The sequence below is a fragment of the Mus caroli genome, unplaced genomic scaffold, assembly GCF_978045245.1.
Source record: "Mus caroli unplaced genomic scaffold, Mus_caroli_1 scaffold_4, whole genome shotgun sequence".
NCBI classification, from domain to species: domain Eukaryota; kingdom Metazoa; phylum Chordata; class Mammalia; order Rodentia; family Muridae; genus Mus; species Mus caroli.
In genome coordinates, this window is record NW_028227259.1 from 121,587,694 (window position 1) to 121,606,561 (window position 18,868).

At 48.5% G+C, this 18,868-nt stretch overlaps 1 protein-coding gene across 1 annotated transcript in view; it reads left to right on the forward strand.

Moving 5' to 3' along the window:
- Nucleotides 1-2,851: 2,851 nt before the first annotated feature.
- The window catches only part of Ksr2 (kinase suppressor of ras 2), a 372,315-nt gene continuing 356,298 nt past the window's right edge, over nucleotides 2,852-18,868 (forward strand). Inside the window, 1 exon segment of the mRNA XM_085837085.1 lies at nucleotides 2,852-4,068. Coding sequence (XP_085693211.1) covers nucleotides 3,889-4,068 — 180 coding nt within the window. The 5' untranslated portion in view covers nucleotides 2,852-3,888.

Here is an 18,868-nt window from a genome sequence, read left to right on the forward strand (position 1 = left end):
AAAAGAATATTTCTCCTATAGAAAGGTACTACCCACAATGTGGACTGTTTCCAAGTAGGACAAAGATGCACTCGCTGTTACCCTGCAAACTGATGACTCCCGGTCATTTTCACCATCTAAACTTCAGCAGAAGTATCGGTGATGACAACCAGAGAAGCCATTTTGGAATAGTGTCAAACCTACCCCTCCCCATCACTACTGACTACTGCTAAACTCTCTTAGAGATCAGTGGAAGACACCGGAACCAGAGTGGTCACATTTCAGGATTCTGAAGACAGAAGAATTACAAGGGGGTGAGCTGATATGGGTGCGATGAGGGGTGGGATGGGGCGGAGACACCAGAAGAGCCTTTGTTCATCTCCTCAGGGACAAAACAAGGGGCTCTGGGGAGGCTGATTGTTGAGGGAAGGACAGAATCTGAGAACAGCATTTTCTAGCTTGGGATAACTGGCAGATTTGAATGCACCCCAGAGCCAGAGGATGAGAAGCCATGTAGAAAGTTCCAGAAGAACAAGACAGTTTTTAAAAGTTTTGCCATGCTTTGGGGGTTAGGGAATAGGGATGGGGGTGGGGGAGGGAGGGACTTTGTGTGCAAGGGAGATGGTGTTGCATTGAAACTGAAAGTCACCCTTCACTTGGCTCTGCCAACGAATGGAGCTGTGATCAGGCCCCGTTGCTCTTCAGAGCCAGGCAGTGTCATTTTGAGAGTCTATATGCGCCTCACACAACGTTTGGCACGCAACAAAAATTCAGCAAGGCTCACTAAGAGGTAGGACTAGATCACTGAAAACAGAGGGAGAATTAGCAACTAGAAAGAGCCTTACAGGTGCACAGGTGCTAGAGTCAGAGACTCCAAATGTTCAATCTGGAACTAATCGGAACCAACTGGAGTCAAACTGGACTGTGAAGACTTCACAGTGCTTACAATTGGTTGCCTGACCTCATTCTGGATAGAACATGTTTTGTGTGTGAGGTGCAGGGTGGGGTGGGGGATGGACCATAGGGCTGGTGCATGCTAGGTAAAGTGCTCTGTCACACACATGTCAACAGAAATGGGGAATGCACTGATTTAACACTATGTGAATTCTGGATCTCACACTGCTCTTAGCCCATTGGAGTGCCAAAGATGGGGTATTCTCTTTCTCTCACTCATCCTCTCCCTTGCTTTGTTTTTCTTTCCTTCTCCCCCTCTGGCTTTTGAGACAGGGGTTTCTCTGTGTAGCTCTGGCTGTCTTGAAACTGTAGACCAGGCTGGCCTTGAACTCAGAGATCTGACTGCCTCTGCCTCCTGTGCTGGGATCAAAGTGTCTTCTCTCCCTCTCTTTTTCTTCCATGAGGGATTTTTACTATGTTGCCAGACTGTGACCTCAAATTTCTCTGCTCAAGCAATCCTCCTGCCTCAGCCTCCCAAGAGGTTCAGGTACATGCCACGTCAGGCTACTCATTATTGTAAACACAGCCTGTGGACAGTTTGTTAGGGCTGTCAATCTGTCAGTCATCCCTAGGAGGTCTCCATGAGATGGTATTTGATTTCACCCTGAATGTCAAGAAAAAAAAAAGTCAGAGAGAATTAGGATGATGTGCGGTCTGGGCAGAGTTCATATAGAGAACACAGATTTAATCAGGAGTTGGCATAGCTCCCTGGAATGAGCCAGATGGTCAATATTTTAGCTGCCACGAGCCATGCCTTCTCTGCTACAACTATTGGCTTTTCAATAGGCCAAAAGTAGCCAGGCACCGTTTGCAAGTGGGTGATAGTTGATAGATTGCAGATTACAGCCTCTGCAGCTACCCATGTGTTTCCTGATGGATGCTATTCTCTCTATAAAGTCCTCCGGGTGGTGGTAAGTCATCTCAGTTCTTTTCTATATTAGCTACAATATAATTATTTTATTCATTCACTTAATTAATTAATTAATTAATTTTTGAGGTGGGGGGGTCACCGTATGTAGCTCTGGCTAGCTTGGAACTCGCTATAGAGATAAACCAGCAGGAGGCTGGACTCGAACTTCCAGAGATCAACCTGCCTCTGACTCCATAGTGCTAGAATTAAAAGCATGAGTCATCACATGCAGCTAAGAAGAAAGGCCCCGATTTTATTAATTTATAATAGGTTCGTGGAAATGGCTCAGTGAGGATGGACAGCTAAGTTCAATTCCTGGAGCCTAGGGTAGAAGAAGAGAATTGACTTCACCATCTGGGCATTAACCTCGCGGGCACGCTGGGCTGCACGTGAACCATCCCCACCCCACCCCCGCCCGCCGCCCATTAATTAATAAAAAGCGTATCTGTAACAGAGGCGCTCGGTATAACTTTATTAGCTGCATAGTGAAATTTGAATTTCTTACAGGATTCCCCTTTCTTGTCACAAAGTATCCTTCTTCGCCCTCAACTTCTTTAAAATGTACTGGGCACTCTACTCCGGTACCCTAGGTGGCTGCCAAAGGTGGGTAGCAGGAGTCCCTTGGGGGACAAGGAGGAAAACCAAGCCTCCTGTCACTCTGCAGATGGACCTTTGCTAGATCAGGCCTAACTAGTCGTCTCCTCCCACTCGTCCCAACTCTGGGAAAGCCATTAAGGTTGTTTTCCCGCACCCTCCAGCCCACCAAAGCCACAAGAAGCAACCCGCCAAGCCAGGAGAGCTGCAGAGAGCCCTGTGAGCTGGGCGCGCACCTGCTCCCGGGTCCCCGCGCACCTGCTGAGCCGCGCTCCGGCCTCGTCTCGCGAGATCCGGGCTGGCGTAGTGGCCCCCACCCCCACCCAGGCCACCGAGTACCTCTCCCCGCCCCCGGGCCGGGCCTCCCCGCCACCTTGGGGACCAGCCCGGCCCCCCTCCCCACCCCCACGGCATCGTAGCGGCTGCGCTCCGCACGCAAGCCCCTTAGTCCCAAAGGACCCCACCTCCCCGGCTGGAGGGTGGCCCGGCGGGCAGGTGCACGCGCCGCCAGCCGCCAGCGGGTCCCAGGCGCGCCCAGAGTGCGGGGACCCGGGGACCGGCTGCGCGCACGGCGCCTCTCGGCGCTGCATCCCTCGCTCCGCTCCGCTCCCCACCCCGCCCAGTGATTGACAGGCAAGATGTCGGTGTGGAGCGAGGCAGGAGCGATTTCAGCAGCCGTCCCCCCTGGAGCCCGGCGGCCGCAACAGCAGCAACGGCGACAGTGGCAACAGCAGCAGCAGGAGCAGCAGCAGCAGCCTTGTCGCGGGGAGCAGACCGCAGCCAGCCGCAGTGGGCGCCGCAGCCGCGCCAGCCGTGCGCACAGCATCCCGAGAGCGCGCTGAGCGCGGGGACCCGCGGACCATGCCGTGTCACCGCGACCGGGAGGGGGGCAGGCGCGCTCCTTTTTGACATAAAAGCCAGCCCGGCCAAATAGATTTATATACATATAATTCCGCCCTTCACGGAGCCGGTGTGCGAAGCGTGAGCTCTATTTCCCTCTGCCTCCTCCTTCCACTTCTCCTCCTCCCCTTCCTCCTCCTCCTCCTCTTTCTCCTCCTCTTTCTCCTCCTCCTCTCTAAGTGTACAGACTGCACCCTACCACCTGGTTGGCTTCTGACAAACGGGCATCTCTCCCTTTTTAGGGACCAGAGACACAGAAAGAGAGAGGAGAGAGGAGACAAGGGACATTCTAATGCAGACTGCCTGATACTCTCCCCCGCCCCAAATAATAATAAATTTTGGCTCTTGTCCCCTCCTCCACCCCCACCCCCCTCAAGCTTGTGTGAGATGTTGGGTTTCTTCAGGAGACACCGCTGAGAAGTCGCAGAGGTTGGGGAGGCGTAGGGGGGTGGGGGTGGACTCCCTCTACCTCTACTCCTTCCCTCCCCCTTTTTTTCTTTCTGGGAGGAGGTGGAGGAGGAGGAGGGGAAGGGGGGGTTGCAGAGCAAGCGATGGATGAGGAAAACATGACGAAAAGCGAAGAGCAGCAACCTCTGAGTTTGCAAAAAGCCTTGCAGCAGTGCGAGTTGGTTCAGAACATGATCGACCTGAGCATCTCCAATCTGGAAGGGCTTAGGACCAAGTGTGCAGCTTCCAACGACCTCACGCAGAAGGAGATCAGGACCCTGGAGGTAGGTGTTGCCTGGGGTGGGGGTGGGGGGCAATCCTTCCATTCCTTCCCCTTCTCCAGTCTGTCCCCTTTCCCTTTGGGATTCTGTGTGTTGACGGAGGGCCTGGGGAGGGGTGGGGGGGGGCTAAAGCAGGTGGGCACGAATGATGCGCTATGATTTATCACCTGGCAAAGCCAGCGCGGCTGTCCCTCCCTTCCCTTCCCAGTGCGGCTGTTGTCTGTGCTCGGCCGGGTGGTGGTGGTAGCAGTAATAATTGCTGTTCTGTATTTATTATTACGGGTTGTAGCTGTTGCCATGATTATTCTTTTCTTGTGGGAAGAGGGAGTTATTATTGTTATTATTTATTATTATTATATTATTATTCTCTCTCTCTCGGATTTGTTTACGGGGGCTTGAGTGCTGGGTGCTATGTTAAGGAGCTGCAGGGAACCCACGTGACCTTGTGCGTTCTGCAGGTGGTCAAAGGTGGTTTAACCTGGTTAGATGGAGCTGCCTAAATGAATTCAACCTTTTGCTCTGTCTCACCGCCCCTTCCCCCAATCTACGCCTTAGAAAACCAGATGCGTGAGAAAAAGAATCTCCATTTCTAAAACAATCGTTTGATGTGTGTGTGTGTGTGTGGGGGGGGGGTCTTTGCAGGCCCAAAATGTGTAAATGTTACGATTGCCTGGAGTGGTTCTTGCACTAGGTGGCGTGGGGAAAATGCTCTTGGGCTGCCTTGGTGAGACTTGGAGGATAGGGGTCCAGGAGACGGGAGTTTCGTTTGGCTCATTTGTAGCATCTTCTCTCCAGCAGAACTTGAGGGGAGTTGGGAGCAGTTTGCTAAGAGAGGGTGCTAGGGATGGCTACAAATTTACCACCAAGAAATGGAAGGAACTGTTTTCCTTCAAAGGCCATTTTCCCCTCCAGGGGATGCTTTTAGGGTTTTGTGAAAGACCTGGTGTACCGAAATCCTCCAGCAACCTACCTTGTTCAAAATGTCAGACGGATTCAAGCAGCCCCTTCACCCTCCTTCCCTCGGAGGCCCAGCTGTCCACATTGCATGATTTAATTTGGGAATTCCCACTAGCCGGCATCTGCCAGAGAGTGGTGGCTGTGGAGCCCAGAGCAAAGGAGGCTTCTTATTAGTATGGCCATGTATCCCGGGCTGGGTGGTTCGGTTGGCCTCTGGCTTGGTTTGTGAGTTCCGGAAGCCTGAAGTGTTTCATCAGTCCTGGCTGATGGGGTCATCTGTACGAATGCACCTCTTGGACTCATTTGTCAGGCCTTTTGTTTCTCCTCCATGGTTTTAAGTTTGACCTGATGTATGTATCGATGCAGGAGACTATGGTTTGGAAAGAGGAGTTTGTGTGTGTGTGTGTGTGTGTGTGTGTGTATGTGTGTTTAAATACGGCGCTTGCTGCCCTTGGGTATGTATCTATGCTCACCTGTCAAGCGGGAACATGAGCCCAGGGATGAAATAAGATAAATGTGAATGTGGGAAGGGTGTTGGGAGGCCCAGGCATTGCCTTTCTCGAAGGAGAGGGGTGGGGGGGGGGAGGAGAGAGAGAGGGGATTGACTAACGATTGCTGCTGGATGAAAAGGTGTGGGCTGTTGTTAGCCCAGCCCTTATTTCTGCACAGAGGCCCAGAACAGATTTGGCTTCAGAACTATACATGGGACAGCTCATACAGGCCACCACCTCCACCATGCCTCTTCTCCTTCTGTCATCAGCAAACCCCAGTCTAGGCGGACGATTACAGCCTAAGTTGCTCAGAGTTTCCTTCTATTTCTTTCTATGGTGTTCTGTCCTCTGTTTGCTGACTCCCTGGAGAGCAGTGATGAACAGAACCAGGCACTCTGTGGCTGGGGATGGAGCCCAGTGGTGGAGCACTTGACTTTTGTAGTGACCTGTGTTCAATCCCCAGCACTTCTGCAAACACACACACACAAACAACGGGCACCTGGTTCAGTTATATCTCTGCAAGGTGTCTTGTATTTGAAATTAGGGGACAAAGGGCTGATGTGCTGGTTGGGAAGTTTGAATCATAGGTTATCATAGTTAGGGTTCCTATTGCTGCAATTGAGACACTTGTGACCAAGGCAAGCGGGGGAGGAAAGGGTCTAGTTGACTTATACTTCCATAGAAGTATATCAAAGGAGGAAGTCAGGACAGGAACTCACACAGGGCAGGAACCTGGAGGCAGGAGCTGATGTAGAGGCCATGGGAGGTGCTGCTTGCTGGCTTGCTCCTCATGGCTTGCTTACTCTGCTTTCTTTCTTCTTTCTTTCTTTCTTTCTTTCTTTCTTTCTTTCTTTCTTTCTTTCTTTCTTTCTTTCTTTCTTTCTTTCTTTCTTCTTCTTCTTCTTCTTCTTCTTCTTCTTCTTCTTCTTCTTCTTCTTCTTCTTCTTCTTTTTTAAGAACTATTTATTTAGACCTCTGGAAGAGCAGTCAGTGCTCTTAACTGCAGAGCCATCGCTCTAGCCCCTCAGTCTGCTTTCTTATAGAACCCAGGCCCACCAGCACAGAGATGGCAGCACCCACAATGGGCTGAGTCTCTCCCATCCCCGATTGATCACCAATTAAGGAAATGCCTCACAGTTGGATCTCATGGAGGCAGTTGCTCAACTGAGGTTCCTTCTTTTCAGATTGCTCAAGCTTCTGTCAAATTGACGTAGTAGCCCACACAACAGGAAGCACATTTTTTTTTTTCTAGATCTCATAGTCTTGAGGGTACCACAGGACACACCAACACTTGGTCCACAATGCCCAGTGACTCTTCTGGAGCAAGCATGACAGTTTCAACTGCCTAGTTCCCCAGGACCAGGGTACAGGAGAGGAGCCCTAGAGAAGGTATGGTTGGGCCAGACTTCATGTTTGCAGTCACCAAGCTTTTGACCCTCCCAGCTATCTGATAGCCTGAAGCCTCATGGTGGTGCTGACTAAAATGTGGGTTCCCAGCATCTGATGGCCATATTCGAATTTAGCTGAAACTGGAGAGAGGGTCCAGGATTCTGCATTTAGTATGCAGATGGTGTACTTCTGTGTGTAGTTTTTCTTTGGCGGTGCTGGGAATTGAACCCAGGACTTTGTGAATGTTAGATGAGGGTTCTACCACTGACTGTATCCTCAAGCCCCAGACCTTGTGTTTCTGATTAGGGACACTTTGTGAATTACTAATCGAAGCTGGGTGTGGCAGTGCACACCTGTAATCTTAGCACTTGGGATGCTGGAATGGGGAGGAGGGAGCATCCAAGGCCAGCGTGGGCCACATGGTGAATTTGTGCCTCAAATTAAAAAGGAAAAGAGAACTGGATTGAAGCTCAGTGGTGGAGGTCTTGCCTAATATAGCATGTTTAGCCCCCAAATTCTGAAAAAGACAAAAACAAAACCCACCAGGAGCAACAACAAAAATCAACAACAGAACCCTGAATCCATTAGGGCATAAATGTTTCATTAGTGTTTCAGCTACTTCTCTGTATCTCTCTATCTCTCTATATTGGTTTTTTTGAGACAGGGTTTCTCTTTATAGCCCTGGCTGTCCTAGAACTCACTCTGTAGACCAGGCTGGCCTAGAACTCAGAAATCCACCTGTCTCTGTCTCCCAAGTGCTGGGATCAAAGGTGTGTGCTACCACTGCCCAGCTTACTTCTTTACATTTTAAACTTACCTTGAATTCTATTATTGTGTATGTGGATATAAGGACACACTCTCCTTTGTATCTAGGAATTGAACCCAGGTCATCAGGTTTTTAAGACAAGTGTTTTTACCCACTGAGTTGCCTTGCTAGCCAATATGTGTATTTAGGTGGTTTATCTGGCTTGTGACTCTGGTCCAAGGTCGATGGGCTGCATCGGATGACCGCCGTCTTTGGAGCAAAATCCCAAGGTAGCTCAAGGTATCACATGTTGAGAGACTGGTTCCCTGTTGTTTTTGCTATTTAATGGTGACGACGCCCTGCTCGCACACACCGAAGTTGCTAAGAGATTGACTAGACCACCCTGAAGACGTGATGATTAGTGTGTACGTCTGCAGAAACAAAAATATTCAGCATGAACGTGGTCTTCATAAAGCATGCTTCCTGGGTAGGGAGGAAAGGCTGACACCACAGCCAAGTGACAGTGAATGATAAACCTTCCTTCAATCCTTTGGGAGATGGCAAAGGAAATTCTGATGGCTTTTCTGCAATGGTTACATGTTGGCGTTCATGGCTCCAGTTGTCACATCTGCATTCAAGGGACGGTAGAGGAGGACCCCCATGAGTGTGGAGAGATGGTGGTTCATATTTTTGGCTTTAGGAAACAAAGGCTTTCCAATGGTAACCCTCCTTTCCACCATCAATGTTCAACTATGGGTTTTTTGGCCACAATAGAGTCAAACGTTCTAGCTGCAAGGGAGGCTGGACAGAGAGGAGCAGGAAAAGCCATCATTTTCCTTGCCTTTGATGAGTCCTGTGGTGAATCATATAAAGTCAAGGTTCTGCTTTCAGGGGAGGAGGCACCAATGGATGTTGGGTGACCCACTAGTAACACCAGTCCTATAGATTTTTTGGTAGATATTTTGATGAAGAAGAAAGTCAGCTCAATTTGCAGTTTGAGGCAGGTTGGCTTCCTAGCTGTTCTACTTTACCTTGGATACAAATGTAAACATTTTAACCTAGACTGACAATTGTAAGATAATTCCTGCCGCGGTGGGTGGTTGTAAGGATCACAGGAGGGTGATGCTTTTAAAGATACTAACTGAAACAAAAGTATCAGCAGGTTCTAAGCTGACAATTGCCCTGGGCAGATTATATTAGTTCCTTCCCTTTGCTGGACTCTAATTACTGAGAGAAACTACTTTAAAAAAGGAAAGGGTCTGCTGTTACTGTTTTGTTTTCATTTATTTGATTTTTACTTTTCCCACTTAAAACAAAACAAATAGAATCCCTTCACCCTCTCTCTTCTTCCCCTTCTCTCCTCCAACCTACCTCGCAGCTACCCTCCCTAGATGCAAAGATTTATTTTGGTTTGTGATTTCAAAAGGGACATGAGTCAGGCATGGTAGCACGTGTCTTTAATTCTAGCACTGAGGAAGCAGAGGCAGGCGGATCTCTGGTAAGTTCCATGATAGCTAGAGTTGGCAGTCATGAGGTCCTGTCTCAACACAAACACAAGAGTCACAGCCCATCAGGATGGGAATGTCTGGTGACAGAAACATAAGGCAGCTGTTCATGACCAGTCCTTAGTCAGGAAGGAGAGAGCAGACATCAAACCTCAAAACTTAACCCTCAGTGACTTGCTTCTGTCAGCAAAGCGCTACCATTTAAAGCAGCAGTTCTCAACCTGTGGGTCTCGAACCCTTCAAGGGTCACCTATCATGTATTCTGCACGTCAGATATTTACATTATAATTCATAACAGTAGCAAAGTTACAGTCATAAAGTAGCAATGAAATAATTTCATGGTGTGTGTGTGGGGTGGGGTGGGGTGGGGTGGGGTGGGGGGAGTCACCACAATATGAGGAACTGTATTGAAGGATCACAGAATTGATCACAGGTTGAAAAACCACTGGGTTTTTTTTTTTTTTTCCGAGACAGGGTTTCTCTGTGTAGCCTTGGCTGTCCTGGAACTCACTTTGTAGACCAGGCTGGCCTCGAACTCAGAAATCCGCCTGCCTCTGCCTCCCGAGTGCTGGGATTAAAGGCGTGCGCCACCACGCCTGGCTGAAAAAACCACTGTTTTAAAGGTTCCACAACCTTATACAACAGTGCCACCGATTGGGGACCAACGGTTCACACACATGAGCCTATGGTAACTTGGGGGGGGGGACACTTCACCTTCAAACCTTAACAGTGATGGTAGTTAGCCAAGGATGGGGTTGGTTAAATGACATGGGGACAGTTGGGAGCAGAGGAGTTTGGGTAATATTTCTGAGTAGGTTAAGTAGAACGGTTGTGTGGCTTGTTAGCCCTGCTCTGGAAGCTCATGTTCAACAAGTATTCTGTGAGCAAAATAAATTCCAGCATGCAGGGGTTTGGGAACTACTCAGTGAAGGACCTCCTAGAGTCTTTCCCTGGCCATCTGTGCACGTGGAGCCTGGCGTGTTTTCCTTTCTCGAGGATTACCCTGGAGGGGTATTGTTCCATAGAATCCACCCGGGGAAACTTGGCCAGGCAGTTAGGGAGGCCTGCTTGGCTGGGGAGATAGGGATTTAGAGTGGGAAGAAGGAGGAGAGGGGTGGAGACTATAGCAAAGGGGACCCTGTGGCTCTCTAGACCTCTCAGTGCTGCTTAGGGACCGGCTCTGAATGGAGTGTGCCTGGTGGAGTGTCATAGGAATGAGTTTAAGTCTCTGATTCCTGGGGTCTTACTTAGCATGGGGGCATCACACTGACTGCTTGTGTCTCTTTGTGGGAAGGAGGCAGATGTCTTCAGAGGTTCTGGAGTGAATATGGCAAAAGGATGATTGACAGCAGGTCTGGTGATGTTCTGTAGCAGGGGCTATCCAGGTCTGGTGACAGTTTGTAGCAGGGGCTATCCAGGTCTGGTGACAGTCTGTAGCAGGGGCTAGTCAGCCTTCTCTTCTGTTCAGGGCTGAATAGCAAATATGTTAGGTTTTGTAGTCACCAAGTTTCAGACACCCTACTGTGTGCTATTGTAACCTGTAGTAGCCATAGATCACACATGAGGTATGGGTATATTGGGAAGTTTCTCAATAAAACTTTATTTATGGCCCCTGAATTTTGAGTTTGATATTATTTTTGACATACTTACTATGATGTATTCTTTTTCTTTTGATTTGCTTTATAAGTTTATGATAGTTGCTTTATGATACATACACACGCACACTATTCTTAGTTTTGGAGCCTCACAAGAATTTGTGGTGGGTGTCCCTTGGCTCATTCCTCGTTTGGAGGATGAATGGGATTGCACAGAGGTCATCTAGAATTCGATCTCAAGTGACACGGGGCTGGAAGACTCTGACCGTACACAGGGAGATGGCTTTGAGCCAATTCTAGTGTGGTCAGATTGCAATGGGAGGGATGTGATGGGTTTGGGGGCTAAGGGCAGATGCTATGGCATCTCTTCATGTGGTACAGGCATCATGGCCACACTTAGCAACTCTGCTTTTTATACGTCCACATCAGTTCTTGATTTCTTTGTAATGAGCCCTCCCTAGACTTAACTACATTCTGGAAAGTCTGCACTTCAGATGGCTTGTCACAGATTCCTGTGAGTCTGTGTGCTGTGCTTAGCTGGCTATTCTGGCTTCATTCATATGTAGGTGATAGGGGGCAGGGGAGGTTGGGGACAGGATGAGGAGCCTCCTAGGGCAATGGTTTGGGTGTTTTTTATGGTGTTAGTGTCCTAAGAGAGCAAAGACAGCGCTTGCAAGGAATCTTGAGGCTGCAGAGTGTAACAATGTTGTTTCCATTGTGTTCCGTGGGTTAGATTTGCTACAAAGTTGGTTAAGTGGGATGAGCTATGATAATTAGACGGGATGGAGTAAGATCCTCACTGGGGAATCAGTTCCAGGTGGGATGACTGACCTGTGCTCTCCTAGGTATCAACCTCCTATCTTGTGACGTCACTTTTTATATCCAGGAAGGGCGGGGAGAAGTTAGAGCTGCTTAAAAGCCTCCGTGTGTGTTGTGTGTGTGTGTGTGTGTGTGTGTACAAGGATCTGGCACAATAAGTCATGAGACAGGAAGATACCTAGGGCTTTCTGGGCAGTGACCTCCAGGCTAATAAAATGACCGAGGGTTGGGCAGTAGTGGCGCATGCCTTTAGTCCCAGCACTTGGGAGGCAGAGGCAGGTGGATCTCTGAGTTCGAGACCAGCCTGGTCTACAAAGTGAGTTCCAGGACAGCCGGGGCTATACAGAGAAATCCTGTCTCAAAAAACCAAAAAACCAACCAACCAACCAACCAACCAACCAAATAAACCTGAGGAACAACATCAACATCTGAGGTTGACCACACACACACACACACACACACACACACACACACACACACAGATGATTTTGCATAGATATATTCTTATAGAAAAAGCCACCTCAAGATTAGTGGCTACCCTGGGTCCTAATGAGCTTGTGTTCACCCGATGGCTCCATTAAGTCTTGAGGACTCAAGATACGTTTCCTCACATGGCTGACTGCCTCAGTATCCCTCCCCGACATTACCTCAGAAGGATAACCTGGTTTTCTCCCAATGAGGTAGAGGCAGCGTTGTAAGAGGACAGTCCCCAGTGTCTGTCATCTTTAGCCTCTGTTTGCAAATGTAACAAGTGATCCATTAGCCAGCCATGGGGTGTGGACAAGCCAGAGTCAACATGGCTGCTATCCCAGGAGCTGGGAAGCATTTGAATATTTTAATCTAAGTTGAATATTCATCTCGATGGTGAAACTAAATGGAGGTGCAGGGAATGCCTGTGAGCTGACCATAGAGCTTCCTTTGTTGCAGGGAATGCCTGTGAGCTGACCATAGAGCTTCCTTTGTTGCAGGGAATGCCTGTGAGCTGACCATAGAGCTTCCTTTGGTGCAGGGAATGCCTGTGAGCTGACCATAGAGCCTCCCTTGGGGAAGAGTGTTCTGGGCTGAAGGCACAGTATGAACAAACTTCCAGAGTGGATTGAGCTAGGCACACTGCTGGGGAAGTGGAGTCAGGGTAAGGCAGGATGAAAAGTATCCAGAAACAGGATATGGAGACTGGGAAGGAAGGCAAAGAATTCAGAATTGTATACCAGGCGCTGTAGTGCATGCCTGGGGAGGCAGAGACGACAGAGCTCTGTGATTTGTGGCCAGCCTGGCCTCCCCAACAAGACTTGTCTCAAAAGGACAAGTGGTGTTGGTGTTGGGCTCCAGAATTCGATGGATAGGAAGACTGGAAGGGAGATTCCACGCCATGGTCACTGAAGACTTGTCCTGCTAAGCTGGAGCCCGTGTGGAGGCCGGAGCTGTGAGGCCACTCCCTGTACTGAGTGCATCTTTCCTGATTATTCAGGTGCTGTTTGGTGTGTGTGAGTGTGTTTGTGTGTGTATGTGTGCGCATGCATGAATGCATGTGCGTGCATGCATAAGTGCATGTGCAAGTATGTGTGTGAGTGTACGTGCATGTGTGTGCATGTGTATATGTGTATGTGCATGGAGGCCAGAGGTTGACATCAGGTGTCTTCCTCAGTCACTCTCTACCTCATTTTTTTGAGATAGGGTCTTTGGACCTGGACTGCACAGATTTAGCTAGGTTGGCTGGCCTCTAAGTGCCAGGGTTCTCACTGTCTCTAACCTCCAAGACCTGGGGCTACAGTGGGCCAGCTGGTTTTTGTGTGTGGATGATGGGAATCCAAACCCCGATCTTCCATCTGCATAGCAAGCACTTTACTGACTGAGCCATCTCCACAGGTCCAAAAAATATTTATTGATTTATTATTATTATTATTATTTATTATTATTATTATTATTATTTTGTGCATGTGTGTATAAGTGTGTGTGTATGTGTGTGTATGTGTATGTGATCCATGTGTAGGTGTGTGTGCTACAGTGAAGTGCATGTATAGAAGTCAGAGGACAACTTTGTAGATTTGGATTTTCTTTACCATCTTTATGTGGATCCTAGGGATTGTACTCAGGTCCCCCGGCTTGGTGGCAAGCCCTTTTACCCACTGAGCTATCTTGCAAACCCTTAAGAGTTACTTTCAATGGCTGCATATTACTTTTGGGCTGTTCCCTAAATCCTGACCAAAATGCTGCAGTTCTGTGCTTGCATCGTGACTTCCCATTCTGAAGGAGCCTGTGGCCGGACGTCCTTATAGCTGGGGCTTACCTCCAGTTCCTAGACGTGGAACTTCTAGGTTAAGTGTTTCTGCACCGTTAGTGAATTTCATCAAATTGCTTTCCATGAACAGCGAGAGAAAGGCTTGTTTCCCACATCCCAGCATGAATGCATGTTTTTATTTATTTATTTATTTATAATAGTTGATTTTGATCAAGGCCAGTGTGCTCCAATCCCATGTTTTCCCCGTCAGCCCCCAACTTCACTGTAGAGGCATCTCGGAATTATGAGATTATTTTTGAGGGGTTCATTGACCCCTCTGACTTTTGGAATAGCTTCTACTATGGAAATTTTCTAGCTTTGGACTCAACTTTTAGGAAGATAATAAACGAATTTTCCTGTTTGCCCCTCTTTCTACCCTGCATGGGTCTTTTAGCAGCATATGGAGTCCCGAGAGGCTAAGGGATGAGAAAGAGGACACACAGGGTAGAAGGAGAAACAAATGAAAGCCTGGAGTCATTTTCTCCTGCAGTTTCCCCAGGTTGGAATGCCTCTCTAGTGGGTCATGACCAGAACAGTGGTCGATCCAGCTTTACAAATGAGTTTGTAGAGCTTTAAAGTAATCGATTCGACACAAGCTGTCTCCTGGCAAGGCAGGCACAGATAAAGAACAGGTAGAGGGGCACCCTGTATTCTGCCATCTTCAGGGGTGGCATGGCCTGGAGGTGAGGCCAGAGCAGATGCAGGGCAGGGGGTGTTTCTGTCATGGCTAGAGACAATGGAAATAGATTAGTAGTGACCGTAGCGATGGCATATTGTTTGACTATAGTGTCTCTGGGCGACAGTTCTTGAACTGAAATGTAGATCGATGGAGACCACTTAAGATGTCCACAGAGATGGGGGAAGGATGAAACCGAGCTCGCTAGTGTGCTGGGCTCCCACCTGAGATCACACTGCACTGTGGGCAGTGCTCACAGCTCTAAGATTTCTAATCTCTTAGAACCCCTGCAATAGAAGAATGGAAAGCAGTTCAGCTAGGTTTGTACACCAGGCACATGGAAATGACAATATTTTAGATATACTGGTGTAGCTATTTCAAAGTGAATTCACCTTCAGCTTGATGCCTTTTCTCCCTGAGGAGACTAGAAAGTTTTAAACACTAGTTGCACAAGGAAGGGGTGATTGTGCGGGACAGTACTGGCATGTCCCTGTCCCCCTTTCTCTTCCCCCTTCTCTACTTCCCTCCTGCTCCCCTCCCTTCTTTTCTCCTTCCTTCCCTTCCCCTCCCCTTCTCTCCTCTTCTTTCCCTCCCCTTTCCTTCTCTCCATTTCCCTTCCCCCTTTCCCCTCCCATCTCCTCCCTCTCATCTCCTTTCCATCCCTCCACTTCCCTCTTCTTCTCTTCCTCTCCATCCCCCTCCCCTCCCCTTCTTTCCCCTTGTTTGGGTGCTGGGACCTTGACACATAAAGTGGAGTAAATTGTAATGTGTTGCAGAGGGAAGGGGATAGAATGTAACAAATATGTAACTTCCATAGAATTCTATTTGAGCTGATGACCTCTTTTGGGGATGATAGTCATACAATAAATAGCCCAGGGTCCCTAGTGCCACCGAACAATGAACTTAAAAATGTTCATTGTGAAACTTTTATGCATTTTCTATCATACTAAAAGGGTTGCTTTAAACTTTTTTTTGTTTTTGTTTTTCGAGACAGGATTTCTCTGTATAGCCCTGGCTGTCCTGGAACTCACTTTGTAGACCAGGCTGGCCTCCAACTCAGAAATCCGCCTGCCTCTGCCTCCCAGGTGCTGGGATTAAAGGCGTGCGCCACCACCGCCCGGAGGTTTCAATATCATGCGTTGCGTTTTCATCTTTATCTGACTTTGGAAAATCTGTGTTTCATGATCATTCAAAAAAGCAACATAGATAAACTCCAGGCTACAAGAATAGAATTCTTTGCCACAGCTCCAAAGAGAGCCCCTGTAGGTTACTGTGACACTCACCCAAGAACTTAAGTCAGGGGACTAGAAACACATGGTGATAAGTTAGCTTTCCTCCCCAAGTTCTTGATGGCAAATTTCAAACATCCAGCAAAGTTGCACTTACCCACATGTGACCTGGAACACTTCCCTCTATTCTTTCATGGCACATCTGTCCACCTATGAGTCCCTTGCCCCACCCACAAGCCCATCACAATGTCCGAGGGCAGATGGGAGTGTGTGCCCCTAGAGTGGGTCCGCATGCATGCCATTGGTTTATGCTCAGGAGTGTCTCTCCTTTTGATGCAGAAAGGGCTTGCTATCTGCAGCCTGGATCTGTGTGAGCATCATCGAGCTTCTCCAGATGTGTGCAGCGGAGCCAGAGATGTTACTTCACTCTATCCAGATGTGAAGTGTTTATCGCATGCCTACCTCTCACCTGCCTTTAAATCAACCAAGCTTATATTTCCTTTTCTTCCACAGATTGGTATCTTTTGCCTGGTGTGGAGCTATATGTTAAGTGAAATGATACATCGTATACTTGTACAACTTTTGGCTTTTAAAAAAATCTTTGTGTGAGTGTGTGTGTACATGTGTGAGTATGGTGTACATGTGTCTATTTGTTCATGAATGTGCCTCCCATATTGGCATAGGTGCACCAGGATTCCAGATGTGTGCCACTGTGCCTAGTCTTATGTAAGTTCTAGGATTCTGAACTCAAATTCTCTACTCTGCAGAGTAGGCTCATGGCCACCATTAATTTGTTTGTTTGTTTTTAATAGTTTTTAGTGTATATATAATTTTCTTTTTCTCTGCCCCCCTTCTTTTTCTCCTTTCCCTCCCTTCCTCACTATATTTCCTAGGCTGACCTTGAACTCCTTGAATCCTCCTGTCTTAGTCTTCTGAGTGGCTGGGACTCCTGGTGGAAACCACCTGGCTGAGTGTTTGTTCCTGTGAGTTTTAACTCATAGGTCTGTAAAAGCTGCCATCCTCAGTGCTGAGTGACCCTCCCACCTCTAACCCTCCCCGTGCTCCTTCTGATAGTTCACCCCTCCCTCCCGGTCTCTTCCAGCCCCTGGCCATCATCTTTTAAAGAACGTTCAGTGCATAAAATCACTCGACCTGTTGCTTCTGAGATTGGCTTTTTTCTCACATAATGTCTGTGGGATTCATATCCACACGGTTGCAGGGGGTATGGTACTTCCTCCCTTTGTGTAGGTATGCACATATGCACATGTGTGTATGCATGTGAGTGTGCGCACACACACAAGTGTGCTCCCATTCACATGCATGTGGAAGCCTGAGGATGGTGTCAGGTGTCCTGGTGTATCATTCTCTACCTTATTTCCCTGGTGCAGAGTCTCACAGAACCTGCAACCCATCCCAGTGAGCGTCCTGTCTCAGCCCCCGTAGTGATGGTGTTACAGACACAAGGGGTTACCTGCAGCCTTCTACGTGGATGCTGGGGATCCACATTTCAGAGCCCCATGCTTACTAAGCAAGTTTTGTACCCACTGAACCATCTGCTCAGCCTTCCTTCCTCCCTTTAGGATGCTGAGTCGTATGTCATTGTAGCGTGTGGTATAGCATGATTAACCACTCAACCACTAAAGGACATTTCTAGTGGACTGGTCAGATTACAAGGTAGATAGATGCTTTCCAGCATGGTTGAACCCTACGTACATATCTGTGGCATGTCACTCCATGGCTTCACCAGCTCCTGGGATGTCCCTGTCTTAGTTACCGTGCAGTTGCTGTGAAGAGACACTGTGATCAAGGCAACTCTTATGAAAACATTTGATTTCAGCAGGTTTACAGTTTCAGTCCATTATCATCATGGCAGGGAGCATGGTGGCAGGCAGACGTGGTGCTGGAGAAATAGATACATCTGGATCCACAAGCAGCATGCAGAGAGACAGAGAGAGAGCCACTGGGCCTGGCTTGGGCTTTGGAAACAAAGTATTTCCCCCAACAAGGCCACACCTCCTAATCCTTCTCAAGTAGCACCACTCTCTAATGGCTAAGCATTCAATTATAGGAGCCTGTGGGGGTCATTTTTATCCAAACCACCCCAGTCACTATTTGTTTATTTGTGTGTGTCAGGCTGGGAAGTTCACACATCACGGCACCTACGGAGACGTGCAATGGCTCGTATGAAGGTCAGAGAACAACTGTTAAGAGGTCTATTATTTCCTATTTGTGGGTGCTGGGGTCAACTCAGGTCATCAGGCTTGGCCACAAGTATCTTCTCCCCAGAGGCATCTCAAAACTTCACAATATATTTTTAGTCTCTTCATATCCCTTGTCACGGGTTTCAATTGTGTCCCTCTGACGCCGGAGGCTGAGCATAACTTTTGTGTGATTATCTCTCACATGTACATGCTCTCTGAGAACGTGTAGGTTCGAGTCTGTGATGGCTGATATTGGTTATCGACTTGACACACCTGGCGGGGGAGGGGGGGACCCCATTTGCGAACTGCCTTCATCAGATTCTCTGTGGGCGGCGGGGAGGGGGCGGGGGAGGGGGAGGGGGAGGGGGAGGGCCCCATTTGTGAGCTGCCTTCATCAGATTCTCTGTGGGCGGCGGGGAGGGGGCGGGGGGAGGGGGAGGGGGAGGGCCCCATTTGCGAGCTGCCTTCATCAGATTCTCTGTGGGCGGTACTCTCCATAGGTAGGTAGTCAGACTGAGCAGAAGCAGGAAGGAAACCGGTGAGCAGCTTTCTCTGTGGTCTCTGCTTCAGTTCCTGTCTCCATTTCTCTTCATCTAGTTCCTGCCTTGGCTTCCCTCAGCAATGGACTGTAAGCTTCAGCCCTCTTCTTCTCAAGTCGCTTTAGGGCAAGAGTTTAATCAGAGCGTCAGACAGCAAACTAGAAGCAAACCTTTCCGCCCACTCGAGGACACTTGGGTAGCTTCCTTGAGAGTTCTTTATAGACCCTGAACAAGATCCTTGTTCAGATCCACGGTTGCGAATCCCTCCTTCCGCTCTACTGTCTTTTTCTTTCCCTTAATAGTGTCTCTGATAGAGCAGAACTTTTAAAATCCAATGAACCCCAAACGATCGATCGCAGATTTAGACGTTCTGGCTAAG